The following is a 27925-nucleotide window of genomic DNA, read 5'->3' as shown; positions in this document are numbered from 1 at the left end:
TGCCGCAGGATTTGGAGAAAGGAAGCAAACATAGGACGATTTTTTTCTCTACTCTTCGACTAAAATTAAGTATGAATATGTCAGCCCTTTACTTCTCCAAATTAGCTGGGGAGAGGCTGGGACGGGCCCTGGTGGGCCGGGAGCCTCTGCAGTTCCCTCGGAATTAAGGAGAAGAGGCAGTCGGGCTGCTCGGGAGGTCGCCGGTCACCAGCCTGGGCACATCAACATAGATGCTAGCTTGCTCTGCAGATCCAGCTGCAGCTTGTCTTCCAGCCCCCAAGAAGAGCTTGTGGAAGGCGCCTGCCTCCTCCTCTTCCTCCTCTAGTGCGCAGAGCAACAGTTCAAGCTGACAAGCCAAGTCTTGGGTCGTCAGCGTGGACTGCGCCGGAGAAAAGAAGCTGACACTGGCCGCTGCGCTAGCTCCCAACCCGTTCCCGTCTGGTTGCCACTTCTAGTCACCCCCCTAGAGCAGCTCTCACATTCCAGAGCCGCAGTGCCTCGTTTTCTTTCCTCTCATTCCTGCCCCTACCAAAGGAGTCCCTCCTCTTTCCGGACGCGACTGAGCCCCGAGACCTCGCGGAAGGAGAGAGGCGGGGGAGGAAGGGGCGGGGGGTAGACAGCTAGGACCAAACCCGGGAGTCCAAATTCCTCCGCGTCGCGCGCTGGCCGTGCGCTAAGGCCGCGCCTCTCCAGCGGGGCCGGGCTCCGGGGACCCCGAGCCCGGGGGCCCCTACCTGATTCCGAAGGGCCCCGGGGCCGGATGGGCTCCGAGGCCCGGACGATGCCGCCGCCGCTGCCTCTCGGCCTCAGCGTCAGCCTTAGCCTCAGCCAAGGCGGGAGGAGGCGGCGGCTGCGGAGGTGACGACTCGGCGCCGCGGTGCGGCCGGAGCCCCCGCCCGGGAGGAGCTGGAGTCGGAGCCCCGTGAGCCCGGTGCGCCTGCTTGGCCCAGGGCGGGGCGGCTCCAGGGACCGGGCCAGGGTCGGGCCATGCAGCGCTCGCAGGCGGACGCGGTCGCTTTGCTTCGCGCCAGTAGGCTGCTGGCCGATCTGTCCCTGGCCGAACCAGGCTCAGACGGCTGGTGCCGGGGGCGGCCAGGGCAGCGGCCTGCGCCCCCGGAGGAGACGGCCCCCGCTCGTTCCTGGAGGTTAGACGGTGGCGGCTGCTCGGAGCCCGGAGGCTGCCTGGAGCGCGGTCAGTGGCGGCCCGCCTACGAGGGCCACGGTGCCCGCCCGGCAGCCCCCTCTTTGGAGCCCAGCGCCAAGGCCGCAAGCAGTTCTCGCGGGGCCAGTCTGGCCGATTCGGAGGGCTATGAGAGCCGACCCTGCAGCGCTCGCACCAGCGGCATCAGCCTCGGCTACGACCAGAGAAACAGCAGCCCGCGCTCCAGCTGCTCCGACCCCCGGGGGCCGGGGCCACTCGGCGCCGCCCCCCCCCGCCGCCCCTCCTGGTGTGGAGGCCTCGGGGTCGGCAGCAGCGCCCGCTCCAGCGTTTCTAGCCTGAGCTCCCGGGGCTCGGCGGGTGCCCACGCCGACCTGCTGCTGCCGCCCGCCCCGCCGCCTCCAGGCTCGGCCGGCCTGGCCCACCCCGCGGCCGGAGTCCGGCTTCAGCTGCCCTTCCAGGTGACGGCGGGGCGGGAGAGTGGTCCCAGCCCCGCGGAGCGAAGGCTGGAGGCGCTCACTCTGGAGCTGGAGAGGCAGCTGGACCTGAGGGCGAAGGAGGAGTACTTTGGTGAGTGACCTTTGACCCGAGTCGTTTGGGCTAGGGGCGTTCGCGGAGCCATTGGCTGGGAGCCGGGGCCAAGGGCCTTAAGGGATGGAGGAGGAGGAGGAAGAACTTGGGCTTGGGAAATTACTGGGTAAAGGCTGGCTGGGGGGCTCAAGCTAGAAAGTTGTAAGCGGTGACCGCATGAAGGGGGAGCTTCAGGGCAGAAATTTGGAAAGGTATTATTTGCCTTTTCCTGGTCCCTGCTCCAGCTTTTAGCTCTTAGGACAGCACAAAACCAATCTCCCAAGGGCCCTGAAGCACAGATTTTTTTTTTTTTCTGTTAATTAAAGCTTTTTATTTTTCAAAGCGGTAGACAATTCTTCAACATTAGCCCTTGTAAAACCGTGTTCTAATTTCCCTCCCTTCCCCACACTCCCCTCTAAATGACAAGTAGTCCAATAGGCATTAAATATAGTAGAAATATATGTTAGATCCAGTACATGTATACATAGTGAGATAATTATCGTGCAGCACAAGAGAAAAAAGCAAAGTAAAATGCGCGCAAACAACAACAAAAGGAGTGAGAATGCTATGTTGTGAACCACACTCACTTCCCACAGGCCTCTCTCTGGGGGTAGATGGCTCTCTTCATTACTGAATAATTAGAACTGGTTTGAATCATCTTCATCGTTGAGGAGAGCCGAGTCCATCAGACTTAATCATCGTATAATCTTGTTGCCAGAGCACAGAATTTTTATAATAAAGTTTGTAAAGATCACATTAAAAAGTATCCCTTTTTGCACTCCTCTCCACCCCTTCCCAGCTCCAAATGAGTGAAAGACAAGAGGGACAGATTGAGGTAAGGTTGAAGATTTTAAGTGATAAACCAAGGAATTTATGTATTTTTCTATAAGCAATGGGAAAAGCAACTAGAAGATTTTGAACATGAGAGTGACATGGCCTGTACCTTAGGAAGATTATTTTAGCACCTGTATGGAAGATGAATTGAAGAGGGCAAAGGCTGGAGTTAGTAGAGATTTTTCAATTAGGAGACCAACATTATGGTATGAGTGGTGAAGAAATACTATCATTGACTATGTGAATAGAAGGAAAAAGAAAGAGATAGATAGCAGAACTGACAGGAGTTCATGGTTAATTTGATAAAAAACCATCATGGAACAGTCTGAGACCACTGAGGTAATGAGTTTGATATACCTGCCCAGGGACCTTTTGCTGTACTCAATTGAAAAAAAAAATAGCTTTTTATTTTCAAAATATATGCAAAGATAGTTTTCCAACATTCATTCTTGCAAAACCTTGTCCCAATTTTTTTCTCCCTCTCCTAGACAGCAAGTAATGCAATATATGTTAAATATGTAGTTCTTCTATTCATATTTCCACATTTGTCATGCTGCATAAGAAAAATCAGATCAAAAAGGAAAAAAAATGAGAAAGAAAACAAAAAGCAAGCAAACAATAACAAAAATGGTAAAATACTGTGTTGTGATCCACATTCAGTCCTCACAGAGAGAGTTATCTCTCTGGCTGTGGATGGCTCCATCATAAGTCTATTGGAATTGGCTTGAATCACCTCATTGTTGAAAAGAGCCACATCCATCAGAATTGATCATCACATAATCTTGTTGTTGCCATATACAATGTTCTCTTGGTTAAAAAGTCTTTCCAGGCCTTTCTGAAATCATCCTGATGATCATTTTTTATAGAACAATAATCTATAGCATCCATATATCATAACTTATTCAGCCATTCGCCAACTGATGGGCATCCACTCAGTTTCCAGTTCCTTGCCACAACAAAAAAGGCTCCTACAAACATTTTTACACATGTGGGTCCTTTTTCATTTTTTATGATCTCTAGTAGAGACACTGCTGGATCAAAGGGTATGTAGTTTGGTAGACCTTTGGGCATAGTTCCAAATTGTTCTGCATAATGGTTGAATAAGTTCATAACTCTAACAGTATATTAATGTCTCAGTTTTTCCACATACCCTTAAAAAATTCATCATTATTTTTTCCTGTCATTTTAGTTAATCTGAAAGATGTCTGTCTAGTGTGTATTCAAATTCTTAACCTTTTCCTTTCCCTAAACTATATATATCTGCACAACCAGTTAGGACATTGGATAACTGATGTTCCTAGAAAACTGCAAATCCAGTCTTGTCAGTTGTACTAGTTGCACTTTCATTCAGGGAGGTTCCTGTAGAATCAGCTTTCAGGCTATTAGCAAATTTGGATTTTTATATTTTGGATTTATTTTAAGAGTATAAGTGGGCATAGGAAATTCAGCTTTCAAATTTCAAAATGGGAAATTCAGTGATTCAAAAGTCTCAGTGCAATTTTCTAAAGTTTAAAGTTGCATTGACTTTTGACATACCACACACACATACACACACACACACACACACACACACACATATATTTATTTTTTGGGGGGTTTTCTCTTACAGTACAATTTACCTCATAGGGTAGATAATGCACATATATGTATGCCTAGTATATACTAGACACATCTAAAGTATTAATAGAACTGCTGGACCAAATTGTTCCTAATTCTGGGAATTTCTTCCCAGGACATTGGTATTTTTTGGAGGCCAAGTAGGTGTTATGCCCTAAATTGCACTACCTTGAATAAAATTATTATAGTGCCTTCTCCTCCCTCCCTCTTTTCCTTGCCATTAGAACTGGGAGAATTGAATCAGGAAAAACCTTGAAGCTTTGGCCACTTTACATTCCATTGAATCATAAAATCCAGGTGCATTATCTTGAGCCTTGCTAGGATAATTCCCCCTCTGTTTGATTATTGCCCCTTGCCTCATTGTCTCCAGCCCTTGATCTTCTTACCTTGACCCTTATCCTGTCAAGACTAAGTTATGATCCTTTCCTGGAATTATGGCTTGTCCGCTTACCTACTGTCCTTGCCCCTTTTATTTGCCTTTGTTTCCCCTATCAGATTGTATACTCAGGTTATTCTGTTGACAAACCCTAGTTAGCTATAAAGGTTCCCTGCTTCAGTTGCTCAGGGCCAGAATGATTTTTGGATATGAGTTCCATCCCGGTCAGCTAGTTTAAACTCATCAGTTTCTCTGCTATTACATAGGGAAGACACTGTCTGTCTCTGCTGCTTTCTTGCCATTAACTATCTTAGCCAGAATTTAGAGTTTGGGATGACACCACAATGACCTCCTATGGATGTCTGTCATTGAGGGTGATGTCTTTTTGGGTTAGCCTGGAGGTAAGATTATGTACCATGGTAAAGAATAGAAGCTCAACAGGCAAAATTTGGCAAAGAAAGCCTAGATGCCACCAGTGATGTTGCCAACATGAACTTTGGGGGAATGCAATGGTTGAGTTCTATTCATCCTTGCATTTCTCCCATTTCCCTACCCCAAGTGCTGCCCCATGGCTCCAAGAATCATAGAATCTCAATTCAGTCGAATGTCTGTTCTTGGGAGAGAGGCAATTAACCTGATTTTATCTAAGAAACAGTAATAATAATAATGACTCACACTTTTAGAAGCACTAAAGGTTTGTAAAATGCTTTCTTCATAACAGCTCTATGAGGTGCAATTACTTTTACCCCCGTTGTATAGATGAAGAAGCTAAGAATCTGAGAAGTTAAATGATCTGTACATGATGCTATAGCTTAGTAAATCTCTGAGACAGAATTTAAACTTGAATTATTGATTCCAAGTCCAGTATTTTCCCTCCTTTCATCCCTCCTTTCCTCCCTTCCTCCCTTCCTTCCTTTCTTCCTTTCCTCTTCTTTCCTTCCCTCTCTCCCTTTCTCCCTCCCTCTCTTCCTCCCTTCTTTCCTTCCTTCTTTTCTCTGTAATTTTATTGGTGTAGGGAATTCCCAGTGTGGAGACTCACTCCATCAATGCAGTTAATGTGGTACAAAGGAAAAAGAATTAGCTTTGGAGTCAGAACACTTCTGTTCAAAACCAGTTTCTCGTGCTTTACTGTCTTTGCGATCATTGGAATATCACTTAGTCCTTCTAAGCCTCAATTTCCTCATCTATAAAATTAGGTGATTGCACCATATGGCTTATGAGATCCCTTCCAATTCGATCTATCATCTTATGGTCCTGCGATGTAATTCTTCTCCAATCTATCATCTTAGAGGGTTACATGGGATGTGATATTGAAATACAGTTATCAACATATTAAAAAAATAAGTTCACAAACCCAGGTTAAGAACTTCTGCTTTAAATATTTTGATCCTCTGGATAAGATGGAGTGCATGCCCTCATGGAATTCCTAGTCAGATTTGGGAGAGGGAGAGATGAGACACCAACATGAATACCTGTAGTATAGAGTAGATTATGAGGAGTTTGAGGGAGGTATTTATGAGGTATTGTTTGAGCTGTTAATGAGGTTGAGGAAGGAGAGGACCAGGGAAAGTTTCTTAGAGGAAGGGCATAGAACCTTAAACATTAGCTAGTTTAATCCTTTTATTTTAAACTGAGACCTAGGGAGAGAAATTAATGCTAAAGAGTGATTAGAGAAGTTAGGACTTAGGACCTGACTCTTAGTCCAGGACCTTTTCCATCATATCATTCTGGTTTCCTTGCACATAATAAATATTCAGTAGAGGTTTGCTGAGTTGAGCAAAAAACAATAATACAAATTAGAAAATGTATATAGTAGAGGTCTTTGCCTAAATATTTCCTGCTATTATTGGAACTATACTTACTCCTTTTATCCCTTAACTGCCCTTAATGGAGGTAGATAGATACAATTCTAGCTGAATTTTGAATATTAAACAAAAACCATCAATGTTTTTGTATTTATATAGCACTTTATAAAGTGAGGTAGATAGTGCACATATTATGATTCTCATTTTACAGATGAGGATACTGAAGACCATAGAGCAAAAGTGAAGTGGTTATACTCCTAGCAAATATCAAGCTAAGGTCTTCTAATTATAATTCTAATGCATTTTTTTCCTTCAACTATATTGTTTTTTCAGAGAATGATCTTGTCCTAGGTCAGGAGGTAGGGTGATGAAATTTCTTGATTCAAATGTAGAAATTCATTGATAGGATTGATGTGCTTCTCTGGATATGAAGTACATAGAATGCCTGAGGTACTCAGATCTGAGAGCTCTGACTCTTGGTTTCTGTATGGTGATGTTCATATATGGCACTGAATCTGTTACACTTGGAAATGATCTATCCATCTTGGAAATGAGGACTGTGCAGAGAGGGGAGGACAAGAAGATTCTAGGGTTGGGAGGTTAAGTGTTCTGCCATGAATTACTAAATATTCTGTTTCTTTTCCTCCTTCAGGAGTTTGTATAAAGTGCAGGACAGGCATCTATGGTGCAAGTCAAGCCTGCCAGGCAATGGGGAGCCTTTACCACACCAACTGCTTCACTTGCTACTCTTGCGGTAGGTGCACTTAGCTCAGACACCAGCCCAGGCACACCAGACTGGGTAGATATGCACCTGTGAATTACATATATCTGATTTGTTAATTTGTAGGTTACTATATAAAGGGTATACAGACATGTAACCAGGGAACACATACATAAGAGACATGGATTTACTAAGGACAGTTTTGTAGATATGCATGGAGAAGACTGTAGCAGAAGTGAGCAGTGAACTTCTGCTTGATCTCCAGTGACTGGGGATCCATCAAAGAGGATTGGTGACAGCACTGGTAAGATAGACTCTAGTGAAGGAAACTCCTTACCTGTGGTATAGAAGAGCTGTAGAAACAACTCTACTCTTATTTTTTATACTCCTCTTTCTCTGTATGTGCTTTCCTTCCTTTGGACCTCTAGCAATTTGGTAGAGAGGGAAAAGGATTTTATCCCATTCCTCTTATACTTACTCATTGGTAGCTTTCTGGAAGTCCAAGGGAATGAGAAGGGAGAGGACTCGAGGAAAGATGCGTAGGATCATTAGATAGCTCTCACAGAACATGGAAAGACTGCTGAGGAGAAGTCCTTCACCAGAGTCCGTCCTCCCTAATGTGCAGTCATCTGTGAAACAGGCATCTCCTGTTACCCTGCTACCAGTGAGGGCTAATTCGAGAGGGAGTGGGCTTTGCTGGCCATGCCACTTACCTCAGTGTTAGGGTTGAGGTTTTTTCTGGGAAGCTAGGGGGTCTGATGTCAAACATGAAGATGAGTATTGGAGTCATGAAGGAGTTATTATATATTATTTGCTTTAAAAAATTTGTATTGTTATATTTTATTTTTATGTCATTTACATTTCAGCAAAATTAACCAATTTGTCTATGTCATTTACATTTCAGCAAAATTAACCAATCTGTCAAAGGAATTTAAACTTCTCAGGATGTAGGTACTTCCTATCTCTCTCAAAGCAGATAGGAGAGTCCCTTTATATATCTTTTCTTTGGGTCTAAGTTTGGTCACTATAATTTCATAGTATTTGGTTTTAGTTATTTTGATGTTCATTCCATTCATTTTGTTGTAGTCACTATCAATATTGTTTTCCTGGTTCTGTTTATTTTTCTTTGCATCAGTTCTTATATTTTCCCATGTTTTGCTATTTTCATATTCATTCTTACAGTACATTGATATTCCATTATATTAATATACCTCAACTTTTTTGTCATTCCCCAATGTATGTAATTTGCTTTTAATATAAATTTAATTGTTTTCCTAGGAATTAATTTGACACTGTAAAAAAGCCCATCCTATATATTTCCAAGTTTGTGGGTTTAAAGATGTTGTTCCTGAAAGTGTATCTTACTTCAGTCAGGGCCAGCTTTCAGAGAGATTGAGAGCTCTCCCTCTTTGTCCACTTTATTATTTTCCATCCTGTCACTGCTCTTAGAATCCATTAGTCTTTGATTTATGACTATCCTGAGCACACCGCCTATGTTGGCAAACCAAACTTGGGAAGTCAAGTACTCATGTAGAGGGTGCATTTCTGGACTTGGCCTATGTTAGGTAAATCATCTTCCAGCTCTCTTCTAGAAGTAAAGATTAGTCAGGAGCTTATATCTCACAATAAATAATGAATAAAATAAATAAAAATTTGATTTTTAGCCATTGGGGGTTCCAGTGTGGGGATAACTAAGAGTGAATGGTAATTATTTCTACCGCTTGAGGGGAAGGATTATGGTGAAGACGTGTGAGTAAGCCCAGCTGCCTTGGATCTCTCCTAGGACTATTGTGACAATTCATTTGCTCATTCATCAAATAGTTCTCCTTTCTCTCCCTCTCCAAATAATTTATTTGTAATTAAAAAAACAAAACAAAAACAAAAAAACAACATTCTATCTCCAAAATCCTTTGTCCACAATCGAATACTTCTTTCTAACAAAAGTGCATGGTTAAGCAAAACGTATCAACACATTTGGTCTGTCTGTTTAATAATATGTGATTCATTCTGTACCTATTGTCCATAATCTCTTTTCTGAGAAAAGCTTGAAATGCTTTCTTGATAGTCCTTTGTAGTCAAGCCTGGCTACTGCATTGATTAGAATTCTGATGTCTTTCTTGTGTTGTTTTCTCTATATTTTTAAAATGGAGTTATTGTATTAATTATTGTCTTGACTCTCCTTCATTCTGCTTCCATCATACAAGTCTCTTGAGTTCATCTGAATTCATCTTTTTTGTCATTACTTATGTCACAGTGTGATTCCATTACAGGCATATAACTTTCAAATAAACACTTTTTAAGCTCTAACTGGCTGTAAGGTGTTGAGAGACACACAAAATTAAATTAAGACAATTCCTGTTCTGATAATCTTGTATCTAATAGGAGGATGACACACATACAATATAATGTTGTATATTATAACTGTAGTAGAGGATTGAAAAACAAAGTGTTTCCTAAAATTGAAGGGGGAATATTGTTATCAGCTAGAAGAAACCATTTATCTGGAGTATGGAGTTTATATATGATAATAATATGAGATAAGTCTGGAAGGTAGTATGGTATCAGATTGTGGAAGACCTTGAATGTTAGGCAAATGGAATTAAAACTCTACAGTTGGCAAGTAGGCAGCCACTGAAAGTTTTTGAGTAGAGGAATGACATGAATCTATTTCTGTAAGAAGTAATAGGAGGATTGAGTTGGAGGTATAGAATATAGGGATAGCATTCAGAAGTTATTGAAATTGTAAAGATAGAAGTTAATGAGGATCTCTTTTAATTTTTTTTTTAAAGAATAGCTTTTTATTTTCAAAATACATTCAAAGATAATTTTTAACATTCACCCTTGCAAAACCTTGTTTCAATTTTCTCCCCTAGACAACAAGTAATCCAATATAAGTTAAACATGTGCAATTCTTCTAAACATATTTTCATACCTATCATGCTGCACAAGAAAAATCACATCAAAAATGAAAAAAATGAGAAAGTAAAAAAAAAAGCAAGCAAACAACAACAAAAAAGATGAAAAACTATGTTGTGGTCTATACTCCGTCCCCACAGTCCTTTCTCTGGATACAGATGGCTCTCTCCATCACACGTCTGTTGGACTTGACCTGAATCCCCTCATTGTTGAAAAGAGTCAAGTCCATCAGAATTGATCATCACATAATCTTGTTGCTGTGTATAATGTTCTCTTCTTTCTCCTCACTTCACTTAGTATCAATTCATGTCAGTCTCTCCAGGCCTTTCAGAAATTATCCTGTGGATTTTTAAAAATTTTTATTAAAAGTTTTTATTTTTCAAAACATATGCATAGATAATTCTGCAACATTAACCCTTGCAAAGCATTGTATTCCAGCTGATCATTTCTTATAGAACAATAATATTCCATAATATTCATATACCATTTTCCAACTGATGGGCATCCACTCAGTTTCCAGTTCTTTGCCCCCATAAAAAGGGCTGCCACAAATATTTTTGTATATATGGGTCCTTTTCATGAGGGCCTATTCTAAGCATACAATGGATAAAGATAGAATAAAGAGGAGGGGACAAAGGTGAGAGATATTGTAGAGGTAGAATTAGACACCTCGTAATGAAATGTAAGAAGTGAGGTAAAGGAAGAGTCAAACTTAACCCTAAATACTAAACAGCCTGGAGAATTCAACTAGAGATTTGAGTCTTTCCAAGTTGACAGTGATTCACTTAAAATTTTTCCCTTTTTGAATTCACGCAGTTGTATATCCCTTTAACTATACTCTCATTTAGCTCATATCTGTGGGTCAATTCTATCTGTTTGTCCTCTACTAGTACCTCAAATTCAGCTTGCCAAAAACCAAACTATGATTAGAATCATTGGGTTTGTGTCTTCAGAATTTCTTTTATGAAAGCATTTCATCCCTCTTGGGCTCATTTCCCTTACAGAATTTTGTGGATTCTAATTTTTTTTTTTTTCTCTGAAGTCTTTGCTTTCCCTTCTCCTCAAATGTATAGGTCTAATTATTCCCAAATTTCCTCTCCTAAATGACAAATTCTGTGATGAAGCCACTACCTCCCAGAGTTCTCATCATTTCTACATCAGCAACTACTTTTTTCTGTTGAGAAATTTCCTTCAATGTTTCCTTCTCTTTAAAAGGATGAGTGAGGCAGAGCAAGTCAGAAATCTGTTAGTTTCTCATCTTTGCTGAAGGGATAGCTCAAGGAAATGTCTAGGTAATTAAAGTTTCTCAGTTGTTTCAAATGGAACAAAAGTCAAAGATGATTCAGCAGTACAGGGATTGTGGGTAACCTTGGTCAAATCAATTTTGGAAGGAGATGAAGGTGTTTAGTTCTTTCTTCTTGCTTATTATCTTTGGGGAAGGAATAGAGGTTATTGTGGTCTTTGCTATTACCTTGATAACTGCTTCCTTGTTTCCCCTGTCTTCTTCATAGGGAGAAGACTCCGGGGAAAGGCCTTCTACAATGTGGCTGGGAAAGTCTACTGTGAGGAGGACTTCCTGGTGAGTTAGGCCTTTGGTTATCTGTCCTCTGTGAGGCTGATGGCAGGGGGGAATGCTGATGGAAGTAGAAATGGGGGAGGATGAGTCCTGGCTGGGCTGGCTTTTTTCCCCCCTCATTTGAGATTTGACATAATAATGATTTCCCCTCCCGATAAGAAAGGGGCATTTAGGATAGGCAGCTTCCTTTCCTACTGTCACAACTAGAGCCTGTTCATCCCTTGGAGGGGTGATAGTGAGAGGACAGGAGGGGATCCTTGGCAATGGCTGGTAACATGACTGGTTATAGATTCTGTGTCCTCATTCTCAGTACTCAGGGTTTCAGCAAACGGCCGACAAGTGCTTCGTGTGCGGACACCTCATCATGGAGATGGTAAGAAAATCTACCTCATCTTTGCTTAAGAACCTGGATCCCCTCCTTCAGGGCCCTCCAGAACTTCTCTCAGAAGTTTCCTGTGTTTGTTGTATGACTTCCAGAGGCTCCACTGAAGCCTGTTCCCGGGCAGGGGTGTGGGCACCTCCTGAAAGGTGCAGGTCCTTCTGTTGTAACTTTGGGTGTCTCTGTGTTTCTGAACGTATGTCTGTTTCTTGCCTTCCACCTCCCTCTTTGTGTTGTCTCTTTCTCTGTCTCTTCTGCCTCCAGATTCTTCAGGCCCTTGGGAAGTCCTACCACCCCGGCTGTTTCCGATGTGTTGTGTGTAATGAGTGCTTGGATGGCGTCCCTTTCACCGTGGATGTCGAGAACAATATTTACTGTGTCAAAGATTATCACACGTGAGTGATTTAAAGGCTGTGGGGCCAAGAGCCTCGTGTGATACTGTGGCATGTGCGAGCCTATGTGGCCTAGAGCAGTTATGTGTGAGCCTGGTCCCAAGGCGTGCTGCCCTGTTACGTGTCCTAGGCTCATAGGAAAGAACGTTAGCGGTCATCTGATCCAACCTCTAATCCAATCCCTGGTCCAGCCGCCTCATTTTACAGATGAAGAAGGCTAAGAGGCAGGTGGCTCACCTAAGGTCACCCTAGAAATAAGTGGCTGAGCTCAGATTTGTGTCCCCACTCTGATTCAGAACCCAGTGCTCTAGCCCCTGCCCGAGGCCTTTCCCCACTGTGAGACTGTGATGTGGCCTTGCGCTGGCCTGTATGTCAGCCTCATTCTCCTGCCTCTTTGTTGGCCTGTTTGTCCCCACCAGCTTCCCTGTCATCATCTCTGATTCTGTGACTATTTCTCAGGCTGGAGTGTTAAAGGTTTTACCTTCTTGTCCTAGATAGGATCATAATAACAATATCAATTAGAACTCATCCTTAAAGTGTTTTATAGGTTACAAAGCACTTTTATTGCAATAGACTTTTGTAATAGTTTCTGTGCTTCACATCATTTAATGATGCTGACACTGAGGCTCAGGTGGTCCCAGTGATGTGCCCAGCTAGGGTCACCCAGCTGGTGAGGACCTGCTGATTCCTTTCTGAGTCTGAGGTTGTTGTAATGCCTGTGGGGGGGCCATTGGATACCTTTCCTTTCTTGTGATGAGGCCTGAGCTTGTTTCTCTTTTTTGTCTCCTCAGGGTTTGTTTCCTTAGATGAGTTACTATTGTGTCCAGACTGAGGCAGGCCATGCAGGACATATCCTGGGAAAATCCATGTCTCCTCAGAATGAGGAGAGACTGGTAGACATTGTCTGATCTTTGTCTTAGATCATGGACCACAGATCAGATGCAGATTCATACAGAGGGGTCTTCTGGGGATCCTAATCCATGGAGTCAGGATCCTTGGGTTGGGAGGGTTCTTTCTGTTTTCTAGTCAAACTGATAACTGGGCTGGAACCCCTATACAATGCTCAATTCAAGTTATTAAGCATTTAACAAGCATTTACTATGTATAAGGCACCATGATAGATATGGAGGATTCATTAAGATGGAAATGAAAGACAAACTCCTTTCTCAAGAAATTTACATTCTGCAGGGAGGTGTAGCATTTTTAAACTGATAAATAAATACAAGATAATTGGAGACTAATGGCCATTCAGCCTCTCTCTGCTAGTCTCCAGTGATAGGGAACTGCTCAACCTACCAGGACAGTTCATTTGACTTTTAGATAACCCTAATAATTATTATAAGTTTTTCCTCACAAAGAAAAGAAAACAGATTCTCTTCAATGTATACATATACTGTTTCTATTTCTGAGCTCTGAGGCCAAGCAGAACAATCTAATTCTCATTCACAGATGGCCTTTCAGATGTTTGAAGGTAGCTATTGTCCCTCCCAAGTCTACTCTTCTGCAGGCTGAATATTATCTCTAGGTTCTTTCTTAGATGTTTTATAGCAAGGTTTTCTTTTGTCCTGGTGTCCCCCTAAGGATCCATGATAGTTACCAGTATCTGTAGCTAGAGCCTGCTGGCCTTGGAGTGGTGAAGGTTTGTGCTTGTAACTGGCCCCTGTGTGATTTGGGGCAAGCCACTGAATCTTAATTTCTCCATCTTATAGATGTAGACTGTAATATCTGTAGTGTCTCACAGGACCAGATTCTATCCTCATATGGCATAACTTTTCTCACCATCCTGGTTGCTCTGTGTCCATACTCCAAACATACTCCAAATTGTCAGTAATTTCTAAAATATATTCCCCAGAACTGAAGAGAATACTGTTTGGTCTAATCAGGATAGAGTATGGTAGTAGCATTCCCTCTCTTACTCTGGACACCAGTATTTCTTTTCTATGTCATTAGCAGTAATTTTCCTGTTTGATCTAGCACCTCTTTTACATTATTTTAAGATTTTGTATTCAAACATTGTATTATTTTTTATTTGGCACATATTTTTTTCTTGTTTCTTGCAACATGTAATAAGTGATTAGTTAATTTACTGATAGATATTTCCATGTTTCTGGGACTTCTCTCCAGCTTCCATATGCTTTTGTATATGTTTATTAGTAGGATGGGGATCGCCTTTCTTTTCTCCACCTATGCTTTATATATGTGTATTTGTTAGGTGGAGCTCCTTTTCCATATGTTCTGTATAAGTCAAGATTTAGAAATAAGAAAAGTAGTATACAAGTAGAAGTAAAAGACTGAAATGAAAAACCTGTCAAGAGACTAGGATTGAATCGAGAACCAAAGAGTGAATGAAAGGGCTCAAGTGTTTGGTGGTGGTGGTGGTGATAGGGAGGTGGTGGCAGGGAGAGTGAGTAAGTGATGGGAAGAAAAATAAGGGAGGTTGACTATGTAACTGTGCATGCTACTGATGAAGGATGCCATAGGAAGAAGGAGCCGGGCTGGTGGCTCCATTGAGGTACTTGACTCTAGGAAGATACCATTGAGTTGCTGACATATAATTCCTTAGCTTCTGACTCCCATTCCTATAGCTCTTTTTTTTTCCCCCTTCAGGGTTTTTGCACCTAAATGTGCCTCATGTACCCGACCCATCCTTCCTGCAAAGGTAGGTATATATGATAGCCTGGTGGAATCATAGATACTTTGATTCCACTGGGTTCACTTAGGCCAGGATCTTTGCCAGCAGTGATTGGGATGGATAGTGAGATATGAGGTTAGGGATCTGTCCAAAATATTGCAAGGATGAACTTAAAACTTTTAGAAGAGTAAGTACACTTTTTTTTTTCCATGTACATGTATGTTGTTTTCATTTGTTTTCAAAGAAAACTAATGATATTACCCCAAATGCATGTACTCAGTCTAGCTGTATAAGTACATGGTGTTGATTGTCCTTAGTTTTTGAAGGGGACCAGTGATATCACAGGTGATACCTTGTGTTGCTCATGAATTGATTTTAAATGAAGCAGTCTCATTCTTTCTGAATCATTGAAGCCTAATGGTAGGACAAAAGTCAAGACAACTGGCCCAAGGTACCTTGCAGTCTTCGATGACTGACCAAGTCCTAAGCACTCCGTAACACTTGCTGTTGGGTTTCTTTCATGGCCGCTGGAACAAATTGTTCTCTTCCTCCCATTCCTTCAGGGAAAGTATTCTCATGCTTGAGGTGCACATCCCCCTAACTTAGTGAGAGGTTTGAGATCTGTCAGTTATCCTCAGCACGATTTAACTCATCTCCTGAGGGAGAGCTAGCATCTGTGGTGGGAGGGCTTGCTCAACCTTTTTCAGGGCTGCTTATTCCTGTCTCTGCAGAAGTACTGAAGAAGCACATATGGGTTTCTCTGTGTAAGCATGCACACATGTTTATGACCTTGTATTTTTTTTCATCCAGGGCTGTGAAGAGACTATTCGGGTGGTGTCAATGGATAGAGATTATCATGTGGAATGCTATCATTGTGAGGTGTGTCCAGGGGATTTTGTGGGGTTTGGGGGAGGGACCTTATTTACTATCAGTTCCCATTCTTTTTTTTAAGCATTCAGGTAATAATTTTTTTTTTATTATAGCTTTTTATTTACAAGTTATATGCATGGGTAATTTTACAGCATTGACAATTGCCAAACTTTTGTTCCAATTTTTCCTCTCCTTCCCTCCATCTCCTCCCTCTAATGGCAGGTTTCTCCAATACATGTTAAATAGGTTAAAGTATAAATTAAATACAATATAAGTATACATGTCCAAACAATTATTTTGCTATACAAAAAGAATTAGACTTTGAAAAAGTATACAATTAACCTGTGAAGGAAATCAAAAATGCAGGCGGACAAATAGAGGGATTGGAAATTCTATATTTATTATTAATTTTTTATTATTTATTTATTATTTTATTATTTATTATTATTTATTTATAATATCTATATTCTATATATATATATATATATATATATATATATATATATATATAGTTCACAGTCATCTCCCAGAGTGCTTTTGCTGGGTGTAGCTGGTTCAATTCATTGCTGCTCTTTTGGAACTGATTTGGTTCATCTCATTGCTGGAGATGGCCATGTCCATCAGAATTGATCATCATATAGTATTGTTGTTGAAGTATATAATGATCTCCTGATCCTGCTCATTTCACTCAGCATCAGTTCATGGAAGTCTTTCCAGGCCTTTCTGAAATCATCCTGCTGGTCATTTCTTACAGAACAATAATATTCCATAATATTCATATACCACAATTTATTCAGCCATTCTCCAAATGATGGGCATCCACTCAGTTTCTGGCCACTACAAAGAGGGCTGCCACAAACATTTGTGCACATACAGGTCCCTTTCTCTTCTTTATGATCTCTTTGGGATATAAGCCCAGTAGTAGCACTGCTGGGTCAAAGGGTATGGACAGTTTGATAGCTTTTTGAGCATAGTTCCAAATTGCTCTCCAGAATGGCTGGATGTCTTCACAGTTCCACCAACAGTGTATTAGTGTCCCAGTTTTCCCACATCCCCTCCAACATTCCGCATTATCTTTCCCTATCATCCTAGCCAATCTGAGAGGTGTGTAGTGGTATCTTAGAGTTGTCTTAATTTCCATTTCTCTGATTAATAATGACATGGAGCATCTTTTCATATGGCTAGAAATAGTTTCAATTTCTTCATCTGAGAATTGTCTGTTTATATCCTTTGACCATTTATCAATTGGAGAATGGCTTGATTTCTTACAAATTAGAGTCAATTCTCTATATGTTTTGGAAATGAGGCCTTTATCAGATCACTTCCCATTCTTAATGTGTCCCAGGAGAGTAGATTCAAGAACAAAATGGGCACTGAGTTTAGAGTGGGAAGTGGTCTTAGTATAGGGATGTAGATGGACCTTTGGGGGGTTCCCAGCGAATCCCTCACATTGAGAATGCTAACCCTTTTGTGGTGTACCGGACTGGCTGTGAAGGAGGCTGATGGTTATGGGTGCTGATTGTATTGCACTGGTATACTTCATTCCACAGGATTGTGGGCTCCGTCTGAATGATCAAGAAGGCCGCCGCTGCTATCCCTTGGAAGGCCACCTGCTGTGTCGAAGCTGCCACATGGGACGCCTGTCCACCCCAGCCCTGACCAACTATACTATGCATATGACGGAGCTCTGAAGGACTCCCTGATGGATCAGAGCTCAAGCCCAGGACTAGGGGAGTTTTTTCAGTTCCTTAACCATGTGCTTCACTGGGCAAAGTGAGGTGAGGGTCTCTTCCCTACCTGCCATTCAGGAGGGTTTCTGGACTAGAGGAGGGCCTTTGCACTGGTCCCTTCAGACATAGATGGCCCTCTTCTCTTCAGGCTTTTACATTCTGACAGATAGCTGTGGAATGAAACCATTTTTTCTACAAGTTTCTTCATGCCAGGGCTGGGCTGGGCCCTATCTCCCCTTGCCATGAATTAATTTATGCCACTTTTTCCTTTTGATTCTAAAGTGGCAGCCTTGGAGCCCTATCTCCACAGTTTCTTGAATCAGAAAGCCCTGGGCTCTAAGCACATGGGATTGCTGAAAATGGGGATGACCTGGGTCCTGTGGAGCCTCAGTCAGTGCACCTCTTGTCCTCTAGGATGTGTTCCACAGTCCCTGCAGGGGTTTTGAGCTCTCAGCTTATTTCTGTCTTCAAGTTTGAGTGGTCCCTTTGCCTTCCTTCCCAAACAAACATTCTATTCTCAGGGATCCCAGAACCAACCTGGTTTGGTAGAAGATTATTGAAAGTGGAGGTCAGACAGATTGGATGGAAAGGATGCCTGCTTTCTGAAAAAGAGCAGATTGGAAATTGGACATAACCTATTCTTAGTATAAACTTGGTATAAACCACTCTCCTGAAGCCATCTCCTTTGGGATGCCCAATGTACCATGTTGATTGCTACCCAGTGGTGGTTCTGGATTGCTGTGCTTTCAAGACCCATTGTTTCTGAGCTTTTCTCCCTTATTCTGATGGAGGTTGAAATTGTAATTGTCCCCATGCCTGCCCACAGCCTAGTGACTGCAAGGGCAGAGACCTCTAGACCCTGGATGGGTAGAATCAGGCTCCATAGATCAGAATGAGGTGCTTCTGGGGATTGTGCCTTTACATGTTATAGTACATTGCCCAAGGCAGTAGTTCTATATCTGAATCCAGAAAGGATCTGTCCCCATCATTAGCCAGGATATGGAGGAGAGATGGAGTGTGCAAGACCAGGGAACAGTGTGTCTGGATGGGTTAAGAAGCAGGGAGTGCCACAGAATTTTGGGGGATTGTGGTGGGTTTGTATATCTTCTGAAGGAGGGCAGCATGTTTCATTAGGATGAGTATTGTGAGTAGTGGTTGAAATATAAATGTGTTTGAATGTGGCTAGAGAGGGTGAAGTGTTAGCATGTTGTTCAAAGCATGTCTGATTAGAATGAATGTTGTGTGGTTGGGACAAATAACATGCTTATGTGTAGGTGGGAAGGGTGGTGTTCCTGTGTGTGCTGGCAGAAAAAAAAGCCGCTGCTATTTGCCTATGTCCTTTCCTGGGTTTCCTATTAACTACCACATACTATTCAGTTTAGGCAGTACAGGGGGTTAGTTAAGGGAGAGGAGAAGGGGCATCAGGTGGGAACCTTAGAGACTAGTTGGATCCTTCATGGACTTTGTGCTAATGAGTGTGGAAGTGTCAAGTATATTGGGAAGTGATAAGAGAGGTGGTCCAATGGTAGATTCCTCCTTTGCTACAAACTGGGAGTTCCTCCCTTATTACTCTGCTTTGTCAACATCCCTTGTCACCTTTCCTCACCATTTTTTTTTGGTCCCATCTTGAGGTTCCTGAAGTCCAAAGTGCCTGGCTGTGACAGTGTCAGTGGCTAAGGTTGTGTGTGCGAGTGGCAGTGTGTCCTGATGCATGTATGTGGTTGTGCCAGTGATTGTGATTGTGTGTGTGTATGTATGAATTAGGGACTGAAGGGCACAGCTTTCTGAAGGGAATTTAGCCATCAGAACTCCTTGAGAAGAAGGATTTTGAGGGAGATAAAGGAGTGGGACACACATAAAACCCTGTTTCCTTGTGCTGCAAGAGAGATGTTTTTTACAACTTCATTGTATAGCTGATGCCAAGGCAAAGGCCATAATTTGACTTAAATTAAGTTTTTTTCTTTTGAGAATATTTTCATTTTCTTTAAAAGAATATAGTTTTCTTCCAAGAACTTGGACCTAGATTGTTTCTGAAACTTTGTAGGAAATCCTTTACATGCCCAGTTTGTATATCATGGAGCTGGTTTGTGCAGGGCACACAATCCAGTTAAACTATTTTTATATGAATTCTTTTGTCACTTCCAAATGTGCTTTTGCTTCTCTGAGGCTTCAGAACACAGAAGGAATGGGGGGAAGGAGTGGGGTACTTTTATTTCTGTGTCTACTTCTTTGGCCTTAAGGAAATGGAACTTTTGGGGAAAAACAGATTTATTTATTTATGTAAAAGATTTGCTCATCCTTTTCTTAAGTTATCACTGGGATTTTGTTCTGTCTAATAAACATGTTTTATAGCTGCTTCTTGTGGTATTAGGGGTGGGAGATGCTGTGTGATGGGATAGAAAGTCTTTCACCCTTCTAGTCTGAGACTTCAACTTGTTCAGTGACCTCAAGGTTCATGAAGGACTTTGTATTCTTCGTAAACTTTCTGTTTTACCTAAAATAGAGGCCAATATTTATAATGTTTTATATGCTGGTCAATCTTCAAGACAGATGTTGGATTTGCCTCTGTTTCCCTCCATTGAGAGAGAGAGGGTAGGGATGGAAGAATTATTTTCAGCTTAGTAACTTTGGTAGCATGCCCTGGGAATCAAAAGGCCTCTTACAGAAACCTCAAGAATTGTCAGAGGCCAGAAGAAAACAAGATCTGCATGTGGTCTGCTTCTAGTCACTCAGATCATTTTATATGTAGCTCACTTTTCACCCCATCCGTGGTTTCCCTGATTTGCTGGGTTCAATACATTCTATTTTGGAAGTAAGTATACCTAAGTCAGCTTGAATCTCTATATCAGATTTGAATCAAGGATTCAAACTAATATAGTAGCCTAAATGTATATGTTTTGAAAGTAAAATACTTTCTTAGAATGAAAACAATTGCTAGTGAAAGAGGAAACATTGCTCATCTCAGAGTTTTGAGTTTCCTTTACCATGCAGCATCCATCTTTTCTTTTTAGACTGCTTATATTTGTTAATCTTATTAAAACCAAAGTCAATTTATCAACTCCTTCAAATTATTTTTCATAGTCAGCAAAAAGGGTTTTCATTGGTTCCTTCCTGAATCCTTTTTCCAGATGACTTTCCCCCTTTCCCCCAAATCTCTTTGCCATTAGAATTCAGGTCTCCTAATGAAATTCCTCTTACCTTTAGGCAACAAGTTTCTTGGGAAAAGTGAAATCCTGGGAACTTTTCCTAGAGAATAATTACTTCCAAGTCTTAGGGCATTCTGGGAGATGTAGTCAAAACACATCTCCATGTCCCAATTACATATGTGATAGGGATTTTGTTCATCTGAAGAGTAACCCATGTAACAATTTGTATACTGGAATAGCAGCTAACATAGACTCTTGTGCTGCTTTATTTACTTGGTCCTTCTTTAGACTTATTACTTTATTAATTGCCCATACAGTATGTGAGATCAAAATTTCCTACCAAGTGTTGCTAAATTCATGCCACAATGAATTGATTTCAAGAAAATCTCTTTGGTACATGTGCAAAAAATTTTCCTTACTACTAACTCTTACATTTCTGAGGACTGAGGCAGTTAAAAGCCTTACTGATGGAGTTTGCAATTTAGAAAAAAGTAAATTATTGTTCAGAATTATTTTTTGAAAATAGAAATATTCAAGACTAACACTCACTTAGGATTTCTTGTTTCAGCCTGTACTCTTTAACACTTTCTTCCCTACCTCCCTCCCCTCTTCCCCCCATCTGTGGGAAACCAGAGTTAGTCTCATTTCAAGAGAATGTAGGGAAAATGTGGGCCCGAGAAGCCAACAACATAGAATGCTTGCTACTGCCTGCCCCCAAATCAGGCAGGGAGCCTTAGTCAGACTCCTCATGTCTGTTTCCTGTTGCTTGAGATGGTGAACAAGAAGGGCAAACGAGTAGGAAATAGGAACCTTGGGAATCTGGATGCCTGTGCACAGATCTTGCCGTTTCTTGGTGCCTTAATGATCTGTTTCTCCTAGAATAATTTCTAAGGTGCTCTTTGCTTCTCAAAGCAGTGAAGCATTATTGTTGTAATGTCCATTCTACCTAATTTATGATGGACATTTATAAACACAATTTTAGGTGTTTATAAGCATGTCCTTACGGTGAATCTCAAGATGGATCTCAAAATCAGAAATGAACCTTGGATTGAATGACCTTATCAGTACAGATTTATCTTTCTTGGTAAACTGATCCTCTCCACCAAAGGATATACCAAGCATAGCCACAGTTAACAAGATACCTCTTGCAGGATAATGTGGATACCAAATTCTCATTTTTTTTGCTGGTATCTGGCACTGAATTGAAGTCTTTGGTCCCAGCCAACTCTGATTTAGGCTTAGAAATTTCTGATCAGTCCCATTTTGTCATATACTCCGCAAACCCATTTTGAAACCTGTCAAAAAATTTCCCTCAAAATTGAACAACCAACTTTCAGGTACTGTGTGAAGGCTAACGCTATTAAGCCCATTTCACTCCCAAATAAAAGCTCTTATTTGCTTACAAATGAAATGGAATGAGAACAAAAGCTAAACTAAAAAAGCAAGATTATTGCCCTCTACCTCATTGGTCCACACTCCTGCTTTTATTAAATATATGTGAACAACAAAAACTACTTAGCTTTTGAGTTGTATGTCTGACTTTAGAAACTATTCTTCATGTTCCCTGTTTCCACACAATGATAAATCAAGAAATTATAAGCATTTTGCTTTGAACAAGATGAGAGTTCTTGCAGATGCTCAGATATTTGAAGTTTATCATCATTATTCCTCTTCTAGACTTGTGATCTATTACCCCTTTCTGTCAAGGTGGATTATAGTATAACATGATAATTTTATTTTTGTTTTCCTTAATCTTTACCTATATGCTTTCACATCATGGATCCCTTCTCTGTTGCCTAGATTCCCTTTGATTAATATGCTTACTAGTTAATGCTTTTCCATTCTTTTTCCATCCAAAGGGTTGGTAAAAACCCTTTTACCAACAGGGTTTCTTTTAATTTCTTTTTAAAAAGCTCTCTTTCAGATTTCATATCCCAGGCATGGGTCCCATCCTACTCTCAGGTAGCCCAACCATCTCAGATAACATCTATTTTAAAAATGAATTTTATTTATTTTCAGGTCTGTATTCTCCTTCCTGCCCTTCCTCCTCAGTTATGAAAGTACCCAAAACAAATCCTGTTATAAACATAATTCCTGCATTGGCTATGTAAAGAAAAAATTTCCTTCTGCTTCAAATAACATCTTAACCTGCTTTCTACTTCCTAAATTTTGAAGTCCTTGCAGCAGTGACCCAGATCAGAGACACAACAAACAGTGGCCTTAGTTGCAATCAAGCTAGCTTCAGCAATCAAGTAATATTTACCAAAATACATAAAAATACAATAGAATATAGATAATGTTAATATATGGTTTTTTAAAGTCAATGAGGATCCCTTAAGTTTGATTTAATGGCCTCTTGTATTTGAGTTTGACAGCACTGATATACAATAATGCCTCTGTTCCCTAGACTTTCAGTTTTTAAGACCATGACTTGACATATCTTCCTAGAATCTTTCTGGTTCTATCACTTGTGCCCATGTGAATAAACAAAATAGGTAGTGTTCATTTGGTTTGACAAGTTTTGAGATGTTCTGAGTTAGACCCTAATAAGAATAGTTAGGTTCAAATGTGAGTGGATCAAGTGCCAGGCCTGGGGTTAGGGAGGTTCCTTGTGAGTTCAAATCTGGTCTTAGGCACTTAACTAGTTGTGTGACCCTAGACAAGTCTCTTTAACTCTGCCTCAGTTTCCTCAACTAAAATGGATTGGAGAAAGAAATGGCAAGCCACTGGTATTTTTGCTAAGAAGACCCCAAACAGGGTCACAAGAGTCCTGAAAATAACCCAGGAAGATAACATATTTCTTGTTATCAGTTTATCAGGGAACTGTCTCTGTCCCCACTAGTAGCAGTCTACAGCTGGTGCCCTCTGACCTCTACTGTATGATTTCTCATCTAATGGCACCTCTAAGATCCATATCATCATCCCTTGGTAGAAAAACATCTGCTTCCTTCTAGGAAGGAGAAGGGTTCAACACCGTTTTCTTTGGGAAGAAATTTGTTTTGTTGCTTAATCCTCACAAACATTTATTAATATTCCAAATGTGCAGTGGTCCTTTTTTCCCCTGTCACATGTTTTTCTACTCTTGAGCTTCCTGAAATAGTTCAGGATTCTCCTGTGCTATTTCAGATTCTTTGTTTTCACATGGAAGCCTTTTAAAGACTATTCTAGACAAGAGCTGTTGAGTGATATTGGGACAGAATGAAATATAATTGGAAAATATTTAACAAAATAAAAATTGAATACAACTTAGATTATATGATGGTTTCCTGTGATGTCCTTCATCTCTGAGATCCTGAAATTTTTTGATTCTGTATTTTTAAAGTGCAGCTACATGCAGACACTACACTAAACACAGTGTTAAGTACCTCCCTTACTGAGCTGCACTGGGTCTTCAGCTCTGGACTCTTTACTATCCTATTTCATTAGCATTTTCTAACCTTTTTTTTTTTTTTTTTAAATTTATTTAATAGCCTTTTATTTACAGGTTATATGCATGGATAACTTTACAGCGTTAACAATTGCCAAACCTCTTGTTCCAATTTTTCACCTCTTACCCCCCACCCCCTCCCCTAGATGGCAGGATGACCAGTAGATGTTAAATACATTAAAATATAAATTAGATACACAATAAGTATACATGACCAAAACATTATTTTGCTGTATAAAAAGAATCAGACTCTGAAACATTGTACAATTAGCTTGTGAAGGAAATCAAAAATGCAGGTGTGCATAAATATAGGAATTGGGAATTCAATGTAATCTAACCTTGTTAATGCATTGACAGTCATACCCAACTTCCCTTCTGATCTTATTACTCTCTTCCACCCCCTCTCCCTGCTTTTTTTGGTTGTTGTTGAGAAAGTTAGGGTTAAGTGACTTGTCCAGGATCACACAGCTAAAAAATAAATTTGAATTCAGGTCCTCTTGCCTCCAAGACTGGACTCTTCATTGTGCCATATAGCTGCTTTGTCTTAGTACTTTTTGCTTTGTCTTACCTGCTTGTCTTATCATTCCCCCCTTCTACTACTCCTATTCTTACTTGGTCCCCTCCTTCAAATTGAGTCTTTTTCAAGAGCATCAGTCTGGAGTCAGGAAGACCTGAGTTCAAATTCAATTTCCGAAGTCACCTAACTTTACCTCATTGCCTCCTCCAAACCAAAACAAACCAGTTGAGTCTTTTTCCTTTTCCTACTCCTTGGGTTCTACTGCTTAAATTCTCCTCCTTGAATCCTTCACCTCTAGTCCCCTTTTTCAGTTTTATCATTCAGCTTGAATTATTGTCCTTAAATCCTTTCAAATTTTCTCTCCCTCTAAATGACCCTTAAAATTCCAACTTCTTTAGCTCAAGTTTTTCCATGTACCCTTTTCACAGCAAAAAATGTGCATTAGCAGGTACAACTGTGACATTTCCTCATATTTCTATCCTCTGATCCCTGGGCTCCATCTAGAACAGTGATGCTAACTCATATTGAAACAGATGCATATTGGCTTAGAAAATCACAAATAAACATAATTTGTGTTGTATTGCATTTTTACTTATTTTGTCAAACACAGATTATATTTTAGTTTGGGTCCACCATGAGATACTACCTTTACTCTAGAGTAGTCCTTGAGTTCTGCAGGCACTTATACTTTGATTACTGTTCTCTGACTTAGTTTCTTCAATTTTAATAAAAAAATAAAAAAATGTTTTTCTTCCTCCTGTAGTAGGGTATTGAGAAATTTCACATAGCTGCTACTGACTACTCATCATTTACAAATTTAAGTGTAACTTCAGGGTGTATCTTCAAGAAGCATATGACATCTTTTTTTTTTTTTTTTAATTTTTAACTTTTTTGAGACTGGGGTATTCCCAACCTGCCCAGGTTGATCGTATTCATACAGTGCAGTAATTAAGTTATGTTTTTTAAATTTTTTTTTAAATTTGCTTTTTTTTAAAAATATGCTTTACTTAATATTTTATGTACCTTCAAAGAGTAAAGCTTTTTCTTTTTTATCACATTTAATAGGTGCCTCCCCAAACTAGAAAGCTCTCTCCAGCCCCCAAATCCATATGCAGCTTAACTCTGGACTCATGGATGAGAGTTCATTCAATGTGAAGATATTTTAGATGATTAACTAATCTGGTTGCTTTGCCTTTATTCTATTTCTTGGGAATTTCTAAGGCTGACTAAATTCACTTCATCTTTTACTAATAGAAAAGGCAAGAAGCATGCCCTGAAATATCAAAATAGATTGGATAATAAAGCAATAGAAAAAAAAAAAATCTCAGCATCTGTTCCCAAATGAGTAGAATCTTATCTTTGAGTCCTATCATAATAGCTTACAGGAAGAACTACTTATGTTTTTAAAATGGTGATGTATGATATGGTTCCTCATTTGGCCAAACTGAAGTTTGGCTAACTTCTCTACACACTTGAATCTGCTTTTGTGGCCCCTTCACAGTTCACATGTCTTGTCTCCTTATTTCCTGGGTCCTCACGCACACATCAGAACTTCTCAGTTGCTAGACCTTACCATTTCAGTGTCAGAGGCCCATTTTGTGATCCTGGATTCCTGGCAGAGAACCTTTTGACTTTCATCTTCCCAAGAGTTTCTGGTACCCCTGTGGTCCAGTCATCTAGTACTTAGCTATATCATGGGAATTGAAGTCCTAGGAATTTCAGGCAATCCCAACAAGGGTTCATATGAAATGTAGTCTTCTCATATGTGCTTATGGTGGTATAACAGTGACTAATAGAAACATAAACAATGAGGTCTTATATGTCCACTCTCTTTTCTGCCATGTGATGTAGCATTCCTGGAACCTGTTGAAGAACTATGTGGAAGTCTCTAACAGCAAAGTGTTGGAGGATGTGCCCCCAGACAGACTTGGCTCCAGCAAGAAAATTGCTAAGAGCAATTCCACATCTCCATAGGGAGTGTCAGCTTGTGAAACGTGAAGAGACATGGACTTGGTTTGCTGAAGTATTGAAGAACTATAAATTGTCCTCTTGGGGATGTATGTGCCCAGTGAAGGTTGGGGGGCCTGTAAGAATGAAGGTTCTGAGGGTACAGTGGAGAGGGCAGTGTTCCTCTACCTCTGCTGGATTTTATCAAACTGACTGATGATGCTAAGGGCTAGAAACCTGGCCAGCAGGGGTAGGGTTACCTTCTGGGCTTATTCCAGAAGTCTGAGCTTGCAAGGATAAAGGACTCTCTGGATCTCAGAGTTTCTAAGCGTCACAGAAGCTATTTAGGCCAAACCATACCCGGAGAAGAATCTTCAATACAATATAACATAGTAATTCAGTCTTTGCTTTCCCAAACTCTTGGGAAAATGGAGGTCAAAAGGTTTGATACTCAGAATCCATAGTCACATGGAGAGACCCTGTGGGCCTCTGCTACTGAAATGGTAAGGTCTAGCAACGGAGGCATTCCAAAAGGTGCCTGAGAACCCAGGAGTAAGGAGGGAAGATGTGAACTATGGAGGAGCCACAGAGACTGGCTGGCCATATAAGCAGGATCCAAATGTTGGGTAGAGAAGCTATCCAAATATCAGTTTGGCTCATCTCTGGAGGAAAGTCACCACTCCCAGAATAAGCTCTTGTGGATTGCTCTGTGCCAGGAAATTTTTCCTTGCAGGCAACCTAAATTTGTCTCTGGGACTTCCACCCATTGTTTTTGACTCAGTTCTCTAGGGACAAGTGGAACAAATCGAATCCCTTTTTGACACACAAAAGTTATTGCTTACACTGAGTTTGTTTAATATGTATCTGTCAAATTGAGCCCTCTGTGTATGTGTGTAATTTTTTTTGTGCTGCACACATGCTTGAAAACAGCCATCATGTCCTCACTAAATCTTTTCTACAGATTAAACATTTGCAGCTCCTTTTATTCATGCTCAAATGGCACAATCCTAAAATCCTTCATCTATTTGCCCTTTTTTGCATGTCTGTTGGGCCCATCTGAAATGTGATGTTCAGAAATGGACACAATACTGATGTGGTCTGGTCAGGGTAGAGTCTAATGGTACAATCAACTTCCTAGGGCTGGATTTTATGACTTTCTTTTTTTGTTTTCTAGTAAATTTGTTTTTAATATATATTGCTTTGTGAATCATGTTGGGAGAGAAAAATCAGAGCAAAAGGGAAAAACCATGGGAGAGATGAAAAGAAAATCTATAAAAAAGAAGTGAACATAGCATGTGTTGATTTACATTC

At 40.8% G+C, this 27925-nt stretch overlaps 1 protein-coding gene across 2 annotated transcripts; it reads left to right on the top strand.

Moving 5' to 3' along the window:
- The first annotated feature begins 610 nt into the window (after positions 1–610).
- WTIP (WT1 interacting protein) lies at positions 611–27839 on the top strand. 2 transcript variants are annotated; one of them, XR_004232248.1, is made up of 9 exons: positions 611–1729; positions 7014–7115; positions 11510–11577; positions 11885–11947; positions 12218–12348; positions 14953–15004; positions 15788–15856; positions 17398–17625; positions 26519–27839. XR_004232248.1 is itself a non-coding variant. In XM_031954360.1 (8 exons), the coding sequence occupies exons 1-8, from the start codon at positions 988–990 to the stop codon at positions 17536–17538; spliced, it is 1368 nt and encodes a 455-aa protein (XP_031810220.1). In that variant the 5' UTR covers positions 611–987; the 3' UTR covers positions 17539–19935. The 2 variants fall into 2 exon arrangements, 1 of the variants encoding a protein (XP_031810220.1); XM_031954360.1 differs by lacking the exon at positions 26519–27839 and having other exon boundaries at positions 17398–19935.
- The last annotated feature ends 86 nt before the right edge of the window (positions 27840–27925 follow it).

Source organism: Sarcophilus harrisii, chromosome 2 (genome assembly GCF_902635505.1).
Source record: "Sarcophilus harrisii chromosome 2, mSarHar1.11, whole genome shotgun sequence".
In the NCBI taxonomy this organism is placed as follows: domain Eukaryota; kingdom Metazoa; phylum Chordata; class Mammalia; order Dasyuromorphia; family Dasyuridae; genus Sarcophilus; species Sarcophilus harrisii.
This window is presented reverse-complemented; position numbering and strand designations above follow the sequence as displayed.

What these genes read in the sequence shown, in the direction of transcription:
- WTIP (XM_031954360.1), top strand. Translation starts at nt 988, where the DNA reads ATGCAGCGCTCGCAGGCGGACGCGGTCGCTTTGCTTCGCGCCAGTAGG. An exon ending in ACTGTGAGGAGGACTTCCTG is followed by an intron (nt 11,578 to 11,884) that starts GTGAGTTAGGCC and finishes CCTCATTCTCAG; the next exon opens with TACTCAGGGTTTCAGCAAAC. An exon ending in TGGAATGCTATCATTGTGAG is followed by an intron (nt 15,857 to 17,397) that starts GTGTGTCCAGGG and finishes TTCATTCCACAG; the next exon opens with GATTGTGGGCTCCGTCTGAA.